The following is a 23,766-nucleotide window of genomic DNA, read 5'->3' on the forward strand; positions in this document are numbered from 1 at the left end:
ATGTGTCGAACTTCACTGGTGAAAGGCGCCACCGCCGCCTCCCCCCACCTCCCCTCCCCCCTCTGTTCTTAGCTTTGACGCTCGTGTTTTGTATCACATTTTTTTCTTTTGCGCATAAGTCTGGTAGGGCGTTACGTGGGTTCGCAGTTTCCTGCTCATCTTATTTCTGAACAACCGACTCCCTGACTGGCTCGGTATAGCTGAACGTAAACAATAAATAAATAAATAAATAAAATATAAAGAACCTGGCCCATTCCATTCCCATTCCGGGCAAAAGGCATCCAATTCCATTCCCATTCCATTCCCCTCACCGTTGCCGCCATTCCATTCCCATTCCATTCCGGGGTCGCGAAAATGCGGAATGATTCCGGAATCATTCCAGCTCCGGAGTGGAAACTCCGCAACACTGGTGGGCACCAGCGTGGACATGGTGGAAGGAAGAGGTGTCGGAACAAGGCAAGAAGAGGGGTCGAAATTTCACTCGGGATTCGTGCTAGAGACTCGTTGCTCTGGGGCAGGGAGCGCGAGCGCTTCCGGAATACTTACCCAAAACGCGACCATGTTATGCTGGCTTCAACATCCAGGTGGCTCTGTAACGTTCGATTTTGCACGTGCCACGTTCGAATACAAGCATCTGTCAGCATTTGTAGATGCGCGATAACAAAACGTCTAAAAAAGCTAAAAAAAAAATACAGTTCGCGGCCGCAGCGTTCTATAAAACATTCCTTTCATCTTTGCATTCTTTCATAGCTACCGCGAGCTCGTATATTTCACTTTACGTGATAGCAAAGCCGAAGCTACTCGCAAAAGCACGTACTCCCCACGTAGCACGAAAACGTTCTGAGAACATTCCGGGAATGTTCAAAATAACATAGACAACATTCTTGGAATGTTGTAGATTTACGTAAGAACATTCTATCAACGTTGTCAGAACGTGGCGCAAGCACTTATCGCTACATTCGGGGAATGTCTTCAAAGGTATATATTTTCAGAACGTTCTGAGAACGACATAGAACATTGCCAGGTCATCCAATCAACATTGAAAGATCCCAACAAGGTTCTAAGAACGTTCTCAGAACATCCAAAGAACTTCTGCAACATTCTCTGAATGTTGCAAATTTACGTAAGAACATTCTATCGACGTTGTCAGAATGTGGCGCAGGCACTTATCGCTACATTCGGGGAATGTTTTCTAGGTGATATTTTTAGAACATTCTAAGCACAACAAAACCCAAGAAGGTTTTAAGAACATTCCCAAAATATCCAAAGAACGTCTGCAACATTCTCTGAGGAATGTTTGCAAAGATTCCACAATTATAGCTTGCTTACCTTACATCCCCACTGAGCCGTACTACATATATTGATCAAATAAATCTCGAAGAGCGATCGATATTTTTTATTCGAAATATATTTTTTCTAGGCCTAGCACAACCTAAACGGCTTTACCAGCGCATTAGCCACAGCCTGTACTATAACGGCAGTTTACTCCTACTTATCAAAATGTGCAGCATACATAACCGATTACTCACTCGGAGCATAAGAACAGATACCCACGGCATCCCACACTCAAACGGGACATACCTTCTTCCAGGTATTAAATCCGAGATGCTAAAAATCGGGTCTATTCAAAACTGCCCCTCTACATACGCAGTGAGTGCCAAACTCATTATCAAATTTTGAAGACCACTGCTTTTCTCCTACACCTTATCTCGCATTCCTCGGTACACTCGTACAAGATAAAACTGATCCCTTATGCTAAGTTTCCAAAACCTCCACTTAATTTGCATATTTTTGGCACAAAGTGGCATATAGTGGATGGTGTTTCGAAACACAGGTTGCTTGAAAGCTCCGTAAAGTTGGCTTCACCTGCGAAAATTCTAGGAACGTTCGGAAGCGAACGTTCTAAGAATGTTGCACATATGAATGTTCAAAGGGGAACGTTCCGAGAACATTGTGCATACGAATGTTCGCCAACAAACGTTTTTAGAATGTTGAGCAGCATACCTTGTAAGGAATGTTCGCATACGAATGTTCCTAGAACGTTCCGAATGGTGTTTAACGTTCCTTCAACATTCAGAACACCCAGGGAATGTTCGCACGACATTGGATGCTACGTGGGTCATGAACGATGCTCGCACTGCACGAGCGCGCGTGCTTGGCAGGGACGCAAATATTCTATTTTGCTCGCCTGGAACGCTGCTCAAAACTTGAGCTACGGGCCTAGTCACCGTGAAATTAGGGTTCTGTGCGCACGCGTTGCCTTGAAAACCCGTGTGAAGAGGACAGTTCCTCGAGCTCCTGTCATGCTGCGCCACCTCACGGCACTTGTCAGAAATGAGAGCGAACCTTCGCCAGACTGGCTACCTGTCACAGCAGCGCCAATCAGACACCTCTTTTGCCACCGTGGCTGTGGAAGCAGGCACAGCGCACAATATTTTGCGCGCTACACATACTGGTCCACAGCTCAGCAGACAAAGATGGTATCACCCATAAGGTTATTGCAAGCAGAGCACTAGGCACACTGCTATGCCTCTGCTGACATCCACATGCTTGTGTAATATAAAGCCTGCTAACCAACTTCTGCTCAAGAACTAAGTTTACCAAACAGAATGCAATGTTTAACAAACCTGATACGAGAATTGCTGTAGAAAAATGCACGCATTACCTTGGTACATCATTCTACGGCAGTGCAGGGTCCTTGCCAAGGGCTGCCACTCGACAACTCTTGTACTTACCTGCACATCGGCCCACAACTTTTGGCTATTCTTAGCAACAGAACTCGGGGCATCTATGTGCTTTTGTGAGGAAGCAAATCAAGGGGGTCCACACACTTTATTGTTGCTGCTGTTTCAACTGGTAAAAGCAAATCACTTCTGATCAGTGCACATGAGGCGACAAAGCTTCCATCTGAACATACAAGACACTCTTTCACTTGTTCCACCGAGTATTGGCCTGGCTCTTGTCGGCTGGATGGGACAAGCCACCCCGCAGGGCCAGTACTAAGTGCAGTACTGAGCCGCCAGTCACCTTGTAGTCAGCTGCAGTTTTGTCGTCGTTCCTGGACAAAGAAGAGGTGAAAATGCTGTTCATCAAAGATTAACAGCTGGACAATGCAAATAACATTATAAACAAATAGAAAGGAAGATGACTGCAACAATGTACCTTTTGCAAAAGTATCCAAGCGGTGAGGAGCGTGCAAGTATGTATGCTGAACAAGCTGGAACACCAACTCTTCGCAAGCAATCGTCTAACCAGAAGGGTATTTTGCATGTGCATTGGCCAACGCCTTACTTGGGTCACTTACTTTGCATCACTAATTCAAATAAGGCGAGCGCGAGCTGCACGTGTACCCAACATTCCCGGCACGCTCCCTGGTATATAGGCGATTTGGCAAAAAGTTGATTAGAGGAACCTCAGTAATAAAGAATTACTGAACGCTTTTAGTATTCATTTTCCATCCCTTACATCCTCTAGTTCAGTACGTACATCCCGCCATCACTTCTCAGTTTTCGTTTCCTTCATCAACACATCAGTTTGGTAGTTAGCGGTCGTCCTGTCTCCTGCTACTAGTCCCTGTCCCTTGCATTATCAGTGCTTCATAAAGTTTAACTCGCACATCAGACCATCTAGAGCAGTGGTCTCAAACTCATTTTGGTAAGTGTGCCGAATAGACGAAACATTCCCTCCTCTTCCTGGAGTCCCGGCCCAAGGGCCGGAACTCAAGGGAGGGGAGGGAGCATTCCATAAAGTTTATTTGCGTAGAATATGTGATAACTTGCAATGCGTCATAAAATAGGGAGACAAAGAAAGTAAAAATAGGTTTACATCACGCAAAACTCAAAAAATGAAAGCATAAAGTTCTAAATACGCTGACTTCACACCTGACATCGCTTTGCTGCGACAAGCAAAGAAATGCTGCGCGGAGACAATCCTCATGGTCGATCGCAAATGTTCATCTGTTATTCTTGACCTGAGTGTTGACCTGTGCACCTTCAGCAAGGAGAAAAGGTGCTCGCACAGGTAGGTCCTTTCAAGCATGGCGATGATCCTCGCTACTTGTCGACATAGAGCTGGGAAGCATGCTTCGTCCAGAAACTTGTAAAACTGTGGCACTTCCACGTTCTGAAACTTTTGCCTCAGTGTGGTGTTAGCCTTCAGCTCTAGAAGTTCCATCCGGAGCTCAGCCATCTACCTGTGCCGAGAAGGGCAAGGAGAAAACTTGGAAGTCCTTGGAGAGGCCGCTTACAACTTAAAATCACTCTTCAAATTCATTTTGGAGACAATGGAAAAGCTCAGAAAAGATACCGCAAGATTCTTGATCTTGCGGTATCCCAGCAACTTCAGCGTTGGAAAGTCCTATACGCCACTACCAGAACAGCAGCTTGCCTTGAAATGCCTGAATGTTGTTCTACATCGTGGTGATAATTTTCTGCTTCCCTTGGAGCTTAACTTTGAGGCAGTTCAGGTGGTCAGTTATGTCAGTGAGGAATGCAAGGAGGAGAAGCCACTTCCAGTCTGACAGCTGGGCAATAACCTTGTTCTTGCTCTTCAAGAAAGCGTTAATGTCTTCTCGCAGTTTAAAAAAATGTTTAAGGACCTTCCTGCGGCTCAATTATCGTACCTCAGTGTAAAACAGAATCTTGCTACCAGCCGCCTCCAAATGAGAGATGAACTGGCGGTGGTTTAGTGCTCTTGAACGAATGAAGTTGACTGTGCCAAATAAAATATCCACGACTCTTCATTTTCAGCAACTTGCTGCACAGTGTCTCTTGATGAAGAATGCAGTGAACCGCTGCAAACTGCTTAGCGATACTAAGTTCCGCGAGTTTCTTCCTCAGTCGTCCGACAAGCGTTCTCCTGCTCCTCACCATTGATGGCGCACCATCGGTTGCAAGACAAACCAGCTTCTCCCACGGCAATCCGGCGCACTTGACTTTTTCAATGAGAGAAAAGGTGCCGGCTCCTGTGGTCGTTCCATACATCGGCACGAGATCCAAGAGTTCCTCCGTAACGTTTAAATTTTGTCTACGTCCGACGAAAATGGCACACTAAGCACTGTCCGTGACATCAGTGCTCCCGTCGACAGCGATTAAAAATGCGTCGAAGGCATGGCAGAGGGTCATCAATGATTTTCCAATGTCGTCACTGATCTCGTTAATCCTTTCGGCTCCAGTGATTGGCAAAAGGCTTTTTTCCTCAAAGGTCTTTCTTCGTGGTTGGACATACAGCGTCGGAAACTTCTAGCAGGCACTTTTTGATGAACAAGCCATCGCTGAACCCTTAAGATTTGGCAATAAGCTCAGAGACAATAAAGCTCGCTCTCACCGTTTCGTCGCTTGTCGGGCCGGCTTTCTGAAACAGGTCTTGCTGCTTTCCCAGCAAAGTCTTAAGTTGAAAAAAAAAAAACGTGTCCTCACAAATTTTTCTAGCAATCGCATCATACTTCTCGCCATGGTACGATTTGAAGAGTCGTCGGACGTTATACTCCTTGGGCACAGAAATGGCCTGCTGGCAAGTCAAACACAACACCTTGTCCCACGATTCTGTGAAGAAGTAAGCAAGTTCCAACCGCTCTTGACACAGTGGCTTCTTGTCTTCCAATTTTGCGCTTCGTAGATGGCTTTGCTAATGACATCGCAACATCCACCACAAAGCTTCGTTGTATCCAAGAACTGCTGTAGCAAAACTCAAGCCGTACTGAAAGACGTTGCAACGGAGCATGACACCAGCGTCAATAAGTCAAAATATTGGGCGAACCGATGAAGACCCGGAAGTTTTTCATAACTAGTGCTTCGGGAGTATCTGAATCGTAACTCTTCGGTTGCAGTGAACTCACTATGTGCTGTTGGCCCATTGTGCGACTGTGACCTTGATAGAGCTCCCCCTAGACCAGAAAAAAGGGACAAAACCCCAAACATGACTTTTGTCCCCCCTGTGGATTATCTTTTTTCTCCAAAGTAGATACAAAGATTCAAAGGTTGATACAGTTGAGAAAAAAGAGAGGGGGGGGCCTGGGGGGGGCACAGACTGGAACCTGGGAAGTGGGCCGCTGACAAGAGCTACGTGGGTTGCATGCTTGAAACCCCTGATCTAGAGACTATAGGAGACAGATGTCACATGCATACGCACTTTATGCTAGGATTATAAATATTGAATTAAACTTCAAAAACCACTTTAGTGTCCACATAAAGATGATCAGAGTGTCGCACGCCACCCAGAAAATTACCACCCAGGTTCAACTCACATCTGTTTCCCGCTGAAGATCAACCTTTGTTGAGCTGGTGGGATGCCCTCCTTTTCTTCTACCCTTTCTTTGATTCTCTCAACCTTAAAAAGTGCAAAAGCAAAAGACAGCTCTCTTAGATCGCTGTTCCCATCGTACAGAGTTGTGCCAATGAAAACGAAATTCACCTTATCCGTCGGCTCGATGTCGATCTCGATCTGGAATGAAAATGAGTGTGCTTGGATAATAGATATACTCCAGAAAGTTTTAGCATTTTTACAGAACTGAACAGTGGAGCGTCGCGTTTGGCAACACCTAGCAAAACATGCCAGGCGTCGGCGCAAATGTTCAATGTAAGTGATAAGACTACTGTGTATATTTAGATCGCCTTGAGAAGGTGAACATGTTCAGCAAACGGATACATCACGTTAAATAGCGTCTGGCAACAAGCAGCCTTGATTGATTGTTTTCATCTGATTGGCTTCTTGATACAAAATGAAAGCATTTTTGAATTTAATAAAAAAAAGCACTCAGAAACACCAGATATACCCATCAAATAACTGCAAAAGGAAAAAAAAAAACAATGCAGGAAACTTAAAAGTTTTCTTGAAGAAAATTTCTAATTTTAAAGTAAAATCTATCACCAGGATGCATCGTCAAGCAATATTCCAATTCCCTACATCTATGACATAGATTTTCAGGTTGACTTTACGGTAGAAGAAATATTCTATACACGATATGTTGCAACTTCCGTCGCTATTTTCAAAAATGGAAATCAAAACGGCCGATCTTTACGGCTCTGTTGTCCGGTATTGACTATGATTCGATTCCTTTTATCACCCGTCTCGTTCCCATTAAAAGATGCTCTAACACAGCCTGTCACCTTCGTAACCTCCTCATCCGCTTGTGCTCTGGCTTTCCTTGGTCTGATCAGGTTCTTATGGTCACACAAATAATCTTTATCGATTGAACTCGTAGCAAACACAACATGGGGCACAAAAAGAGAACAATTTGCCCATTCTTTTGGAACACAAAGAAAACCCAGGGCAGTGCTGCCCCTAAAAGAAACAAAGCAGCAGCACTAGAAACACCGCCCTAATCATTGTTCCACGGTGCACGGCAACGATTTAAGTTGGGAGGAAATATCTAGCTTGTATCAATGCAAGGAAATTTCCGGGGCAAATTCAAGCTAGAAGATTCGACTCTCTAATATAAAAATCTCTGAAGTGGTGGACAAATCTCTCACCTCTTTCCCAGTCAGAGTCTGGATGGTGAGTCGGCATTCATGAAAAAAGAATGGCAGCAAAGTTAAGACACTTAAATGTGAGCACTCACTATGCTCCGTTTCTCGTTATGATGGACCGCACAGGACCCTACGAGCTACCGGAGCCAATCCAATGCCGCGTGAGCGTCATGTCACCTTTGGGACAAACGCAGCGAACCACAAGGCGCGCGGTCACGTGATAGGTTCACATGCGCTAGATTAGCTGCTACGAATTGTAGCGTCCGTTGCGGTCCATCGTAAGCTGAAACGGAGTATAGGAGAGATGATGTGTGCAGAATAGGTAATGGCATAGCCAAGGGGGGGGGGGGGGCTAACGGTGTTTCCATTTTCCGCCTTGAAATCCAGCGGAAACTATAATGTGCACATGTATTTTGACCCCGTCTGCACCCCAGGTCATAGACATCCCAGCCAGTCAGCCAGCCAGCCACTTCCCTCCCTTCCCTTCCCCCCTCCCCTCCCCTCCCTCCCCTCCCCCCCCCCCCCCCCCCAAAAAAAAAAGTTATGGCTACGCCATTCAGAACAGGTGATAAGAAAGAAAGCCAGCTATACACATTTGCAAGTCTGGCCTCAGGCAGCTGCAATCTTGCTCGGTTGGGGTACGCTGGGACGCGTCATAATCCGATCACAGAGCCTTGCTAAGGCATTGTATTCGGAATATGGCCTTGCCCAAGCGCACCCCAACTAAGGAAGATGGCGGCGCCCTGAGGCCATAATTGCAAACATGTATATTGTAAGGAGCAAAAGTATGCAAGCAAGCTGGTTATGAAACAGCACAATATAAACACTGGAACAAAAAGAAATGAAATAACGGACAAGACATTATTTAGTTTCTCATTGTTTAGACCAAAGGTTCTCAAATGGGGTCCGCGAAGTCTTGTCTCACCAGTCAAACCCGTCAATAAAATTAGTCTTTTTTTAGATTCAGAAGAAACATTCCAATTTTTGGGCAAGTTTTTTCATGTGTATGTCAATGAGAGAAGTATACTTTACAGTAGTCCTTAGTTTTATTAATTTATTAAATCATTATAATAATTAATCTATACCTTTCCCTTCCCCTCACCAGAAACAGGGTCCTCCATCGTCTCCGCCAATCCACAAGGGGGTTCGGGAAACGTCAATGGTTGAGAACGACTGGTTTAGATTATGAGATATATTGCATTCGAGACCAGGTTATTTCACAATAACTTGTCGCACACAACACTGAATCAGAAACGAAGCAGGCTAGCAAAGTATCCTTCAACGTGAAGGAAGCTAGATTGCACAGAATGTAGAGTAGATTTAGTTAGGAGAAGTGCATTTAGAAACCTGTGTTTTGTCAGTTGTTTCATTCCCCTCCTAGCATCAAACATCAAAATGGCTATTGTACACCAGCTTAACTTTTTAATCATGCTGCCATTCCAGAAACAAAAATATTCTGGTTTCGACAAATTTTTAGATCAACTATCTGAATGCAAGGTTTTACGAACGGAAGTCTCCTTCGAACAGGAACCGGGCACTGCTTCAAAGTACATATCTACACACTTTGATTTGTAGAGAGCTCCAAAATTAGAACTGGCGTATTAAAGGGGCCCTGCAATCCTATTTAAGCGTCTACCTTTTTCGTGGTTTCCACATCTCTTGTGGTTTCCACATCTCTTGTGGTTCGGGCAACCCAGCGGGCATGAAGAGAGCAACTAAATATGAATGCGTTATATTTTAACCGGACGACGCAGAAACTTCCTCCTCCTACGGGGGCGCCCCGTGGTGCCAAACATGTGCGGCATGTGACGAAATCGTGACATTGTCGGTCCTGGTCAGCTTATGCCTTACGACTGCTCAGAGACACTTAAAGTTTTTTTTTAGTCAAAATACAAAATCAATTAGTTATGAAAGTAGCTTTTGTTTAGTATTTTTGATGAGAAAAGAAACAAATGCAGTTGAGAAAATACGGAAACAAGAAATGACCAGTCGACATACCCGCCACCAAGCGGTGGAAAGGGCGGCGCATACTGGAAAGGAGTAGTAGGATTAGGCACCGACGCTAGTCACGCATTGCTGTGAAGCAGCAAGCATAGAAAGGTCCCAGATGTATGTGGTGGTGCCGCAATCGTATGGGCTGGAGGTTCGACTGGTTCTGAGCGTTCCGAAGGCCTTCGGCGAGCAGGTTTGGTCATTTGGCTGTTTGGCAGCGCGAAGTGGCTCCTGTTCTGAACTGATCTTTACCCCGTATTTGCTGTCGTTTATGGCTAATGAAGTGTCATGGCAAATTAGTGTTTAGTCGCGCAGCAAATAAATGCGAGCCGCCCCGGCCGCCCGCTTCATCCAGCCTATCCAGCCCGTGCTTTAGTGACGCCCTCTTGAGCAATCGACACAAAGTGCGGCAACCGTGAGCGCTTGCTGAGCTCATGGCTGTGAGCTCAGCGAGTTGTGGCCGCGAGTTCACGGCCACCCAAGCCAGGACCAGGGACGTCATGAAGTAAGTTGTTTTTTGATTGTTTATGTAATTTTAATTTGCCCGTAACTTTTAAAATACAGCGAAATTCAAGAAAAGTTTCATTAAGTTACTACGTTCAGTGCACTCAGGTTTAGTGCAAATTAAAAACCAGTCAAAAAGTAGTTGCAAGGCCTCTTTAAGTGAAAAATAATTTAACCCGACAGAAAGCTGCTTCCATGATGAAAAGTGTTGTACGTTATGGGGACCATTTTAACTCGCCCCAACCCACCAACCCTTGCTGTCAAGACAGGCGTGCTTACCGAGGTGTCAGGGAGAGCAGCCTCAGCTGTCTTGCAGACTAGCAAATGATTCCCTGTGTAAACTGTCATTTAAAAAGTTCCTTAGAACTTACTGATTTTAACGCAGAAAAGTTAGAAAATCTCTCTCTGTAGAGAGGAATAATTCGGAGCAGCGATCAAGACCTCCATTTTGTTAGCCTATTTGAACCCGCATACTACCGTTCTGAGCGTGTATCTGAACTGTTACTAAAGTTCAGAAACTCCGTTGTTTTGTGCTATATCGTTCCGAAATTACGGTTTATTTGAATTATTCCTTTCGTGAGGTACGGTTTTCAATGTCTGTCCATTTTAAGTGAAAAAGTTGTGCTTCACGAAGGGAGGGGTGATCTTACCTTCACCTTGATTAGCATGTTTCTGAATGGTGCTCAGGCTCGTCTTGTTAGAATGTGACCTTAGCGGCTTTTGTTCGCACAGCTCAAGAAGACGGAATGTCAAGGAGGACCGGGAAATGTGGAATAAAACCGGCAAAATTTGGTACTTCCGAAAAGCCGAAATATCGAATGGCGAAGAGTCGCACAACAAAATAGAAAGAAAACAAAAGAGAGCTTGGTGTCGATGCATACGGCTAGCGTTTTGAAAGAGAGCACTTCAATCAAAGTAAAAATCCGAGAGTGTTTCTTTATAAAAGCTAAAATTCAAAAATTTTAGTGACTTTACCTTGTAAAAGAATTATTTTTAAAAATAAAAAAGAAAGTGTTACGCCGAGCTGCGTGCAGTAGTCAAAGATGAAAACGTGCCAATCCCGGCAATCCGTGCCTTGACGCCTTGGCCGCCTTGGCAACTGTATGGACATCACCCGTAAAGCGAAAAATTCGGAATTTTCCTGCGACCTTTGTGGCTGTGTTGTCTTGTCAGTCGTATTCGTGTTTGTATGTAGAATTCGAGTGTTTAGCGATAGTTTCATCTTCAAATGCCCTCTGTTTGACTGCTAGTCGAAGTTCGTCGTGATGCCGAATAAGAGGTAAGTTGCCAGTTCGCGCAGCCCGAGCCGTCACCCTCCAAGAATATTCGTTGTCGAAAGGCGAAGTCCAGATCGCTGTTCAGATCAACTCTAGCCGTTAATTCCCCAAAGATGCTTTATCACCCGTGTTCATTTCTCTTGGAAAGCCTTGTCCTTGAGTTCATTTCGATGATCAGCAGTCCGGCTACAAGACCAGCGAAGACAAAGCTTTCGAAGAAAACGCGTGCAAATGCTCGTATCCTTTGTGTATCAATTGTCCCGATCCTTAGCACCCCTTTCTCGAGATCGAAAGTCGACCAGTTCGCCCGTGCCTTCGGTTCCCAAGTCGTCTATTTCCAACTCTATTGTTTGCCCCGATCCTTTGTTGCTCTGTCTCGGGTTTCCACAGCGTTGAAAGAGTCGACCAGCTCACCCGTGCCTTCAGGTGTTGTCCCTAAAAAAGCGTTTCTTGCAGATCTCAAGTCGTCTATTTTGAGCTGTGTATTGTTTATCCCGAATCTTTGTTCCTCAGTCTCGGGTTTCCATAGCGTCGAAACTCAACCAGCTTGCCCGTGCTTTCAAGTGCTGTCTCTACAATCGCATCGCTTACCGTTCCCATGTCGTCTATTTCCAACTCTATTGTTTCTCCTGATCCTTTGTCCCCCTTTTTCGGGTTTCTGCATCGTGAAAAGTCCACCAGCTCGACCATTCCTTCGAATGTTAACTCTACAAACGTTGCTTGTAGTGTTGTCTATTCCCAACGTTCCATTGGAGTCAATTTTTTTTTTTTCTTCTTGTTTTTCGAGGAACATTTTTTGGTTAGTTGCTTGAGATTTTGTGAAGCCGTGACCTGTGACGTCACATGACTTCAGTTTTCCCGCTAGATTTAAGGAAAAATTGACATCACATGATCTCAACACCAATTCAGTTTCTTCCTCAAAATTTAGTCGAAAAAGTGACATCACATGACTTCGTGCCACATAACCTATACACAGATTAAATTTCCCCGCTAGATTTAGTTGACGTCACGTGACCTCGATGCCATTTCAGTTTTGCCGCTATATTTTGCCGGGAAAGTGATGTCACTTGACCTATACACATATTCAGTTTCCCCAATAGATTTAACGGGAAAATTGACGTCGCATGACCCCAACGCCAACGCAGTTTACGTTTCACATGTGCAACACAATTGCCTAGTAATTTGCCATGGACCTTTTTGTGCACTTAGGCCTGTTCGTGAGCATACACCATCAGGGTGAAATAAAGCGATGCTACGTTTTACAGCAGCTTGAAGCATGCGGCGGAGGCCTTGGGTGCAAGTTAAAAACTTTGGTTATCTCCCAGTAGAAAGTCACAGAGGAATGGAAGTGTATGGGCTCCCACCATGTGGTAAGCTGGGCAAATTAATGACTGTTAAACACACTAACTTAAAAAAAAGCATGCAACCTTGCCTCCCAGCTTGTGTGTAGTGCACGGTTTACCTCTCGGCACATAATTTCTTCTCTGCTTCTTTCTTCCTTCTCGCTTTATTGCTCCACTCGTCTCCTTTTTCCTTGCTTTTATTCAAAGGACGGTGCAGCGATCTTCAGACTGGCCAATTGCCAGAATCTGTCTACCGTAAGATACTGCGGAAGCACCCACTTCAAACAGGCACCCACTATTAAGATTTCCCAAACTTGGGAATTCCGCAAGTTGTGGGTTAAGTGCCGGTATTAGCCGAAAATATTCACCCCGTGGTGGTGGCCGCAAGTCTGCCGGCAGCGACGATGGGGACATAATGTGAAAATAAATGTGTTTTCTCCGATTCCGTTCACCCAGCCTTCAAAGCTCTTTGTTGGCCACCATCTCAGTTTTTACCTATTTGACCGGTGAATCGCCCATCTCTAGATTGACCCAGTTTTCAGTGAAAGTGGGGTTGGCGCTTCCTCGGTATTTTATGGTATGTCACTTGAGAATAAAGCACAGAAAACTACTTTTTCTTGCATGTGCTAGTTTTTAGAGAAATAAAATAATAAAGCGAACGTCGAGGCACCCCTTAACTCGCTCCGTTTTTCTAGTGTTGCGTGGTGTTGTCACCCAGAGGAGTGGCACGTTCGGATTTGTCTTTGGGGGCCGCACCTCTCCCTCCTGGATTGTCGGCTTTTCCAAGTCTGGTTCGGCTACGATAGAGCACAGTAACGGTTTTTCCTCCCCTGAGGATGGTTGTTTCCCCGGTCCCCGTCATCTCCCTCGAGTTTCGGTTGGGACCGGGTGACCGTGGAACAGGGTGATGTGCTGTGGGTGTCTGCCGTTCTTGGCTGTCAGGAACCGGAGGACTCGGGGGAACGGACTTTGCTTGTGATATTAGACGCTGGGGACTCACGAGTTCGGCAGCTTCAACAACCTTCATGTAGTGGGGGCGGAAAGGGTGGTAGGGAAGCCTTGGTGGCTCCCCTTGTATGCGTGGAGAGTGTGCATCACTGGGCTCAATAGGATTGTTTAACCTCTCTGATTGGACAGGCCCGGTGTCAGTAGGCTTGTATTTAGGTCCTGGCGAACCAGGACGGATTGAGTTTGGACGAGCCCGTAGGGAGCAAGACTTCACCCTCCCGAGGGCCCCGCACATTCTGTCTTGCGGCACAGAGAACTTGCCGTGCGCGGCAAGGGACTTGGCGCCGGGGTACAATTGTTGGTGTTGGGCTGCTGCGAGCGGCAGCAGCAGCGTGACAGCCCCCTGTATCATATTCGCTCTCTATTGTAAATATATTTGTCCTTACATCCATTACGAGTCCTCTGGTTCCTGATTGTTGAGAACGGCAGACATCCACAGCACAGCACAGTGCTCCACGGTGACCAGGTCCCGACCGAAACTCGAGGGAGACGACGTGGACTGAGAAAACCATCCTCAGGAGCGGAAAAACCATTACTGAGCACCATATCTGCTCTGCATCGTTGTACGTCTCAGCGACCAATTGATACCTAAGACTGTTCGCCACGGGACGACGGGGAGGGTAGTGGCAGAGAGGAAATAGTTTTGTTTAACTTCCTGTAGATGGTGCCACGAAAAATTGCATACTCCTAACAACATAACCCTGTGGTTATAATTGCCGCCACATGCAACTGCAAATTGTAAAAAAAAATCTTCTTTGCTGTCAAAGCACGGAATTGCAGTGTTTCGGGGGAAGACGATGTGTTTTCTCGCGCCTGTGCCAAGATGAGCAATTTAAAAGCTGCAAATTATTTTCAGAGTTAAAATGGTCACTGCCCCTTTAATACATGCCAGTTGTGAGTCAGTTATCTGTTTGTTGTGAGTTTCCCTTATCTTCCTCTAGTCTTTTATGTGCTGTATTTTTTGTTGTTGTTATGTTTAAGAGTCATTAACTCACTAAGTCTACCACCTCCTTACTGCAGTTTATTCCTTGTCCATCAGGATCTTCATCTCTCATCCATAATCTTGCCTTCACCAGGCTGTTCCTTTTCATCCAGCTTCCCGTGTATGGGCTTGAGGTTGTAGCTTCAAAACACACCTTTGTGGCACAATCGCTTGCATCACATTGCCTGACCCCGCTCTTTGCGTGAGAGTATTCACAGATAGCGTGATGAGGTTGTGCAAGGCCTACAGTTGACTGATCCAACAAGCATATAGCGTCCACTGCATTGTTAGCTTAGGTGTAAATGGGGTCTAGGAAGTCACCTCTCAAAGCAAGGACTTCAGGGTAGCTAACACTTGTCGACTTTGCTGTCCAGCAAGCTTGGAAGTGAGTGGAGTGTAATTGTAGCCTTGTATGCAACTTTCAAACCTGAGAGCTTGTGCTATACAGCAAGGAAGCTATTCAGGTTTCTTGATGGTCTGCAGCATCCGACATGCATGGCAAAGCTTGTGTGATTGATGTGGCAAATTCCACATTATTCCGCTGCCGTACAGTCGGAGGCATTTTGACCTGCGACAGCAGAGCAAGCGGACACAAGAAAAGTTTGCCACATGTGGCACAGCATCCATTTTCTCAAGCTGGGAGGGAGGTGATAGGAATAGTCCATTTTTCAGGGAGAGGGAAGGCTGTGGGGAAACATGTGCCACACGCACATAACGGGCCACCTATTATTTTAGACATGTTGGTTTTGCACGCCATTTTTATTGGGAGTTTGATCTGTATCGTCCACTTTGTAATGCATTTTTACTGTCTTTCTGAAGAGAATCATTTGTTTAACTTTTTTTGTATTGACCGTATAAAAAGCTGTGAACGACTGGTCATTCAGAAGTGCACTGGCTGTATTGTATGAAAACGTGGAAAGGAAAAACAGCTCTTTTGAAGCTCGCATTAAAAGCGTGGTGACACAAGGGCACTAAGATATTTTCTAACTAAAACTTGTATTCACTCTTTCCTGACTGCACCCATAGGCTATAGACCGACACGCTGTTTACAAACAAGCCCGCGTTTTCCCACACCGGGCAAACGCGGCACCGGGCAAAGCGTGCGCAAAAACCGAATTCGCGTGAAGTGAAGCGTCTGAGCTTGCGCAGTGTCATCAACAGCGCCACCGCAGCTGCGTGACGTTAGGGCCGCATGTTGGTCTATAGATCACCGGTGATCGATGGTTTTCAAGCACCGTCAAGAAACGCAAATTCAGCAGGTAGAATTATGTTCCATAATCTCGTGGATAGCCGAAGAACTCTAGTTTTGGCTTGAATGTAGGTTTAAGCTTTATCACAAGCTGGTGGGCTGTCAAAAATAATCATGGGAGCGGTGGTGGCACTTGTCTAACATGGCTAACTGCTTGAATCAGTCTTCGTAACAAATGTGGCATTATTTACATAATTCACCTTTTTTGTGGCATATTTTTTAGAGCACAAAAGCTCTGGGGACACTTTATATGATGTTATAGGTGTTGCTTAAATGTTGGTTGTTGGTAAGCATCACATTAATTTCCAAGGTTGCCCTGAGCCGACATGCACAATTTATGTTCCCAGGAAAGGTGCACAAAAATTTTAAATAGGAGGAAACTGAAATCGAGGCTATGACGAAACCAAGGTAAAACACAAGGAAAGCATTCTGCTGGGGATGTCAGGTGTACTACCTGTGTTTCACAAATATAAGCATTTCTTTGTTTTTCAACAAAGGAATGCTTGCACACGGTTTACAGAGGCTAACTCTGCCGAACCGAAAATAGACGTCAGTTAGACTACACTGTTTCAGAAGTAATACCGTGGGTGTTGGGCATATTTTCTGTATTCAGAATTTTCGTTTGTCGCTTAATTTGACATAGCTGTAGAAGTTTCGTCCTTTAAACGCCTTCCGCACACACATTGTATTTTCAAGAAATAAAATTTGAAAACCTTTTTTTCCACATTACATGAACCATTTTTTTTTAAACAGCAACTAATTGGCCTCATTTTGATGTGTCATATTGCTCCATATGGAAGTTAGAAAAATAAAAGCATTTGCATGGATCCTTTTCAAATTGCTACTTTTCCTGCAGTCAGGAAAGCGTTAGCAATAAAATTGTTAAAAAGAAATACCCCAGAAGTAGAAAATGTTTCACCAGATATAGTTTGTAATACCTTCAAATCACTGCTTTCCACCTTCATCCTCCTCTTTCTTGCTAGCATTCCCCACCCCAGCCGCTATCTAATGTTCCGTCAGCATTGTCTTGCTCCCAAGGTACGGTTGGAAATGCAGCACTCTGTGTGTCTTTTTGTCTGCTCCGCCAGCGTTTATATTGTCTCGGGTCAAAGCTCTGCTTAATTTCAAGAAGCATAAAGTGTGTCTTGTCAATGAACTTTAGGCGTACGAAATGAACCCAACACTGCCAGAACAAAAAGCACCGAAGACCATGTTTTCCACGTGATTGTTTAGTGCGTAGACCCTAGCGTATCCGGAAGGAATTCGTTTTATGTCTCGGTACATGGCAATCTTTTTCAAGTTAGGAATATTTAAGAGGGCAATGGCAGCAGAGTTTTTTTACTTTAATTTGAAAACATTAAATGTGATGTTGTCGAGAGCTTTGGACGAATCTATGCTCCCTTGCAGCTGTTGCATGCAATCTTGCAGGAGGCTGCATGTTGCTTTGGACAGAGTTCTTTGTTCATAAGTGCTTGTGCAGCCAAAATATTTTGTCATGCTACCCTCTCCCGCCCGTGCCTTTGGTTGCCCTTTTGCAGCCTTTGGCAGCCCTTTCTTCCTAAATCTGGCTCACCAAATTTTGAAGTAGGTCCCATTGTAGGCATGTCTCCGCAGAACCTCCATGCTTGATGTGGAATTTTCATAGGTTCCATTGAGTCAATGACAGAGTGAGTATGGCAGGACATCTCTCTCAAATGCCCAGCGTCCAGCATACATTCATAGCCCTCTGCTGCGCTTTGGCTGTGCATGCACACTTAAGGCTTACAAGACACTGAAGCATCATCGAAGATTAGAAAGCTTGCGCTGGAGGTGGGACGACTGAAGGACTTCCCTGCCGTTCTTATTCTTTCAGTTACTATAGCATTCAGCATAATGAGCTGCATCTTGCCTTTCTTAGTTTGCTGGCTATCTGCCAGTTTGTGTGTGTCCTCTCCTCAATATCTTTTCATTATTGCTCTTTGCTAGGGTGGCACTCAGTACAGCGCAAGCACTCAGAAGCTATGCCATAAGCCTCGCCCGCAACTGTCCTGGACTTCCACCGGTTGGGAAGATCCACCAGGACCTGCTGTACTCCAGGAGCCCCCTGAGCTTGAGGAAGATCCGCTACAACCTCACCTGCACGGGCATCGGGAGCACACCGTGCCAGATCACCAACGACCTCACCACCTGGAACGAGTTCCTCTGGCTCATCCACGCAGAGCTCAAGGAGCTGTCCCCTGGAAAGCTCGGCGTGGTCCACGTGCTCGGCTGCCGCAGCAAGGTGGTCACGGACCTTCAAAGGCAACATGCGTGCATCCTCTTGCACTGGCTCCTGAATGAGCACCACTGCGTTGAGACGTTGGAACTTGAGAGCTCGGTCATCCCAATGAACCACCACCTCTTCTGCTATGCCCTGCGCGTTAGCTCGGGGCTGAAGAGGCTGAAGCTGAGCAGGTACGACCTGAGTGCGTCGGTCTCCGAGGACATCATGGCAGCTGTGGCCACGATCGTGGGACTAGAGGACCTGGAGTTTGCTTGGGTCTCCGTGTCTGTGGGTGCTTTGAGACGGCTGGGAATCTTCCTCGAGCAGTCGCAGAGCTTGAAGCGTCTCGTGTTGCACCTCCCACGAACCACAACAAGGGGAGTTGCTGCGAATTTGGCGGGGGGGTTGGCGGCCAGCAGAAGCCTCGTGTCGCTGACCATGAACGACGGCTGCCTGAGGGATCAAAACGGCGACGTCGTATTTGCGCAGTACCTCGCCCAGAACGCCACTTTGAAAGAGCTAGTGATCGAGGTGCAGATCTACGACGGCACGGGCTCGATTGCCGTCCTCTTAAGCTCGCTGAAGACCAACCAGTGTCTGGAGACACTCAAGCTCTTCAGCGGTCACTGGGATCCGTCCGACGGAGACATACTCACTGACGCAATGACCGTGAACGACACACTCCGCTCCTTGCGCGTCGGCGACGACTCGATGAGCGACACTACATTCTTGGCGGAGCTGATCGAGAGGAACGTTGGCCTCGTGGAGCTTGAGATTGTCACCTGCAGTACCTGGCACTTGGAGGCCATTGGACAGGCCGTCCGCAAGAACACGAGACTGCGGAGGCTCACCTTACGTTGCAACGCCACAAGCGTCGACGATGCGAGGCCACTCCTCGAGGTCATTGCAGACAGCAAGACGCTTGAGCTGGTCTTCCTGAAGAACATTCATGAGTCAAGGATCGGAGAGTTCCGTATGGTTCTGAAGGAGATGGGAATCGAGGACAAAGTCAGGTACCGCTCTTACATTTCGGAGCCCCTCATATACGTGAGCACGATCAACGCCGGTCAGAGGATGCGCCGGGACTACTATGGACCCCAGGACAGCCTCGATCTGAGGATTGTCAGGGACGGGCTGTGCCAGCTCGCGTGTCTCCCCGACATTGTCCAGCTGACGCTGAAGCTAGATCAGTACTTGGACGTAGAGTGTGCGACTCTCCTCGCCAACTTCATGTCGTCAAATTGGGCCCTCAAGGACGTGCACCTCTCCTTCTTCACGAAGGATGTCACCACACTTATCCTGGTGCAGGGGCTTAAGGCAAACCGGAGCATCAACAACCTCATCATTGAAGACTGGAACTTCAGCGAGGGCAATACGGGGGCGTTCGGGGCCTTTCTCAAGAAGAGCAAGACACTGAACCACCTGACAGTGCTCTCCTCTGGCGCCTGGATTCTGACGCGGGAGATGGTGCGCTGCCTCACAGACAACTATTTTCTCACCGAGTTCAGGACCATGGAGCTGCGTGAACTCGAGAACAGCATGTACCAGGTTAGAGAGATCTTGCGCAGGAACATTGCCATGCTCTTCCAGGCGGTGCAGTTTGTGAGGGGAGTGCGGACAAGAAAGTGCGCCCTGGCGTTTGAACTGCTCTGCGAGAGCGAGTCGCTGTTCAGGTTGATGAGGGACCATGCGCTCGGCAGCGACCCGGACCTCAAGCAGTGGATCAGGGAAGGCAAGCGGTATCTAGAGCTCAACTTCATGACCTTGGCAGGCGTGGTCAGTGAGAGTGTGGTTTGTGAGGATGTCAACGGAGGCCAGAGGCTACAGTTGGACAGGATCGGACTGGAGAACTGGCTCAAAGTGCGGTCGTACCTGAAAATAAGGGACGTTGTGAAGAAGTCGCCGACCGGGCCCCGCCACACTGTGCACACATGACAGCCGAGAGCATAAGTGACGTTCTAACTAGATTGCCACTCACACTGCACTTTGGCGGACTTGAGGCGACTTGCCGATATTATGGTGTTTGACTTGTCAACGAATTGTGTGTTGGTGAGCTAGTGTCTGTTCGCCTAAAACCTTTCCACTGGTGCCAATAAACACCTTTCATTACGTTACATTGGGGGGAACCCATAAAAAGCTAATGATTGTTGTGTATGCAGTGTTGGTAACTGGCTTTTCAGACTCATGTTTGGATGCGTCAAATGGTTGTGTGACACTTTGTAATGTATGTTTTCACTTATGGTTAGTGGAGTCATACCCCAGAGGTTATCTATTCTACGCACATGTAATGCACTATTGATTGTAGGTGCCTGGCATGCTCTGCAAGTTTTCGTGCTAAATCTAATGGTTCATTTATTCAACACTGATGGCCAAAATAAGAAAGCTTGACACAAGAAACCTTGTAAGCTACTTGAGTGTGCGTTGGCACATTTCTGTGTCTCTACATGAATTTTACAAATTTGGCTGGCTTGGAACTGAAAATTAACCATTGGCTTTTGGCTTGTGTCATGGTTGTTAGGTTAACTAGGTCTATAGCTTATATAACTTTCAAACCCCTATTTGCTGGTTCTCAGCAGGGTAAATATTGCTCCCATGAAATGATCTACTGAATAAAACATTTTTACTTCGTGATGATTAGGAATCTCACAAACTTGTGGAACCTGAGGTTTAATGTAGAGTATCTATATTCGACTGTTTCGGGGAACCTTTGTACTTTTGGTCAAATTCCACGAAGTCAAACTTCGTGGCCTGTACACAAAATGTGTTTCTTTTTGTAGAAATTATTGATAGAATAGGTTGCTCTCTATATACTAGGAAACAATGACCGATGTTCACACAATACCGAAACAAACATATAAACTTTTAGTGGTTTAGTTCAAATGCTGCATTCCTCTGCCAGGCAGTCCTGGATCGTTTTCGATTTGCGTGCATCCAATAATGGTCGAACTCTCACCTCTGCTGGTTCGTGATATCCCTAGTAATCGTATGTCACTGTAATGTGTGGCTGCAAATTCCTCGGCATAAATTTATACAAAAGGCTTGAATATTTCAAGAGACAGTAGTGAATGCAATATATCGGTAAGAGTATGCCTCGTGGGCACCAGTGCAATCATTTGGTGATCCTTGAAGATGCACCATACTATCGTCAGTGACAGGTTCAGAGTTCAGAGAAAACTCTCACCTCTTTCCACTTCAGCAGAGCAAACACTGGAAAGGAGGTCGCCTCCTCTCTACTGTTCACTCATGCTAAGGTGGAAAGAGGGAGGGGAGGGATGGGGGGGGGGGAGCTTCCCCAGAACTGTTAACCTGTCACCAACTATACAATGCATTCTATTGAGACTCATTTTATGAATACATCATATTTATAGCATCCTATATTTCTATTGTTTTCGCTGCTCTTCCTCGGTGATATTTCAACCTTTGTGCCCCTAAGAAATGCCACAGAATACAGTGTTCTGAAAGGTTGGACCGATTTAATAATACTGGTAGGTGTATACTGCACTTCGGTATGAGTTGCAACAACCCATTATTTTCAATGACAGACTCTCCGTGCTTACTGCAATGTGTAGAGTGTCACTCAGCTGTAACAGCGAGGCAGTTGCAGTGCTCCAGACACTTCCCTGGTGATTCTGGCTAGTGCCAGAAAGTTCTGACTAGAGGCAACAGCTAAGAACCGTTTGCACGAACCTGCTGCTTCCAACCAGTGTTGCGGAATGGGCACCCCCATTCCATTCCAATTCCATTCCGGGGAATTAGAGTTTTTGATAATTCCATTCCTTTCAACTCCTAGGAATGGCTGCACTGGGCCCATTCCCACTCCTGGAATGGCTGAGTCGCTCCATTCCATTCCTCCAATTCCTAAACGTTAAAAGTGTCACTTGACAGCTGCATTACGTTGCAGGGTTGGGCAGAAATATTCAGAAATGTATTTGGAAATACAAATACCGGGGTAGATGAAAATAGTTGCTGAGATACTGATACTCAAGTCTCAAATATATCTATAAAAATGTACCGTGATACGTATCGGAAATATATTTTAAAAAGAGGCAAAAAAGTCTTTGGAAGTACAAATACAAGAATACATTTTAGGGAGGGCAGAAATATAAATACTGATAATACAATACATTTATCAAATTTCTTTGAGAAGCCAACTGAGATGAGGCTTTAAGTTTGAAGTGGAAGTTTCTTTTTTTTTTTTGGTCCCGAAATTACTTTTCCGCAGGCTTGGCACTTCGCCTTGAAGGTAGTGGTTCCGGACGAAGAGTCCTAAATGGGTTTAAAAAACGTTCCATCAAGGATTGACCGCGGTCCCTTCCCTGGCATCCTGTCTGACTCACCAGTGATGCGAAAAGACTTCGATCTCTAAAATAAATTCCATCAAAAAATCACCACTTCCCTGTCCAATAAGGGCATCCCCTGTCAGCACTGATCACATGACGTCACGGTGGAATGAACTAGTATTCTTGTATCTGTAGGTGTTGCCTTGAACATGAAACTTTACCCACGCTGCTGTATGAAAGGACAATGCATACTTTCGTTGTATCTGACCTCGTTGAAGACCACGCAGGCAGTTGCATTTGGAATTTTCGAGAAAAGTGGACCACCTGAAACACATGTATAATCTTCTGTTACGGTTGAAAAATCGATACGGTGGCATCCCTGTTGTGACGGTCCTTCCTGCCGACTCTCCGCCTCCAACGCATGAATGGCAGTCTTCAAGTTTCGCCTAGCATCATTCAAACAGGGACCTCGTGGATTGCGACCTGAGATGGCCGGCACAGGTGCGAGCTCTTCGAGAAACAGCGCGCACGAGACGAGTCGAAAGTGTACGAAGTCTGGGTCCGCACAGCGAGGCCACGTCTGGCCTCCTTCCTGGGTATCGGATCACCAGAGCAGCAGGTCACGTTCACGTCGGCTGATGGCGTACCAGCCGTGCAATATTACAGGCGCAGACGCATTCGGATATGTGTTGAACTTCACTAGTGAAAGGCGCCACCGCCGCCCCCCCCCCCCCCCCCCCCCCCATCCCCCCTCTGTTCGTTGCTTTGACGCTTGTTTTTTGTATTGCATTTTTTTCTTTTGTGCATACGTCTGCTAGGGCCTTACGCGGGTTCGCAGTTTCCCGTTCATTTTATTTCTGAACAACCGACTCCCTGACTGGCTCGGTATAGCTGAACGTAAAAAATATATAAATAAATAAATAAAATATAAAGAACCTCGCCCCATTCCATTCCCATTCCATTCCGGGCAAAAGGCATCTAATGGACCTTTTTCCAGTAAGGAGTGCCCCATGACGGTTTCGCCGCCTACTACAAATGGAGGGCACCCGGACTCGCCTTCTCCCATAGGATCAGATTAGTGTCGCGAGAAAACAGTGCCCCCCAAAAATGGCGAAAGGGCGGTCAAGGTCAAGTGGAAAGGGTGTGCGCGTGCGCAGACGCTTACTGGAAAAAGGTCCATTCCATTCCCATTCCATTCCCCTGAACGTTGCCGCCATTCCATTCCCATTCCATTCCGGGGTCGCGAAAATGCGGAATCATTCCGGAATCATTCCAACTCCGCAACACTGCTTCCAACTAAAATCCCTCTACACTGAATGTAACGCGAACCATCATACTTGGCTTTCCTCCTTGACAACACTCTCACCATCTATCATTTCTCTTTCCCTTCCTGCCAGACGACGCCATTTTTGAGTGCGCCAGT

The 23,766-nt window shown here is 46.2% G+C and overlaps 2 protein-coding genes across 2 annotated transcripts; one reads left to right on the top strand and one right to left on the bottom strand.

The window, feature by feature from the left end:
- Nucleotides 1-2,813: 2,813 nt before the first annotated feature.
- LOC115310909 (NEDD8) lies at nucleotides 2,814-10,837 on the bottom strand. Its single transcript, XM_029969390.2, has 5 exons — nucleotides 10,613-10,837; nucleotides 7,470-7,487; nucleotides 6,412-6,441; nucleotides 6,245-6,327; nucleotides 2,814-3,058 (listed from the first exon to the last, which is right to left on the bottom strand). The coding sequence occupies exons 1-5, from the start codon at nucleotides 10,628-10,630 to the stop codon at nucleotides 2,929-2,931; spliced, it is 279 nt and encodes a 92-aa protein (XP_029825250.2). The 5' UTR covers nucleotides 10,631-10,837; the 3' UTR covers nucleotides 2,814-2,928.
- A 202-nt stretch (nucleotides 10,838-11,039) lies between these two features.
- LOC8042613 lies at nucleotides 11,040-20,694 on the top strand. Its single transcript, XM_002415635.4, has 2 exons — nucleotides 11,040-11,241; nucleotides 17,787-20,694. The coding sequence occupies exons 1-2, from the start codon at nucleotides 11,228-11,230 to the stop codon at nucleotides 19,996-19,998; spliced, it is 2,226 nt and encodes a 741-aa protein (XP_002415680.3). The 5' UTR covers nucleotides 11,040-11,227; the 3' UTR covers nucleotides 19,999-20,694.
- The last annotated feature ends 3,072 nt before the right edge of the window (nucleotides 20,695-23,766 follow it).

This window comes from Ixodes scapularis, unplaced genomic scaffold, assembly GCF_016920785.2.
Source record: "Ixodes scapularis isolate PalLabHiFi unplaced genomic scaffold, ASM1692078v2 PGA_scaffold8__174_contigs__length_109621045, whole genome shotgun sequence".
Taxonomy (NCBI): Eukaryota; Metazoa; Arthropoda; class Arachnida; order Ixodida; family Ixodidae; genus Ixodes; species Ixodes scapularis.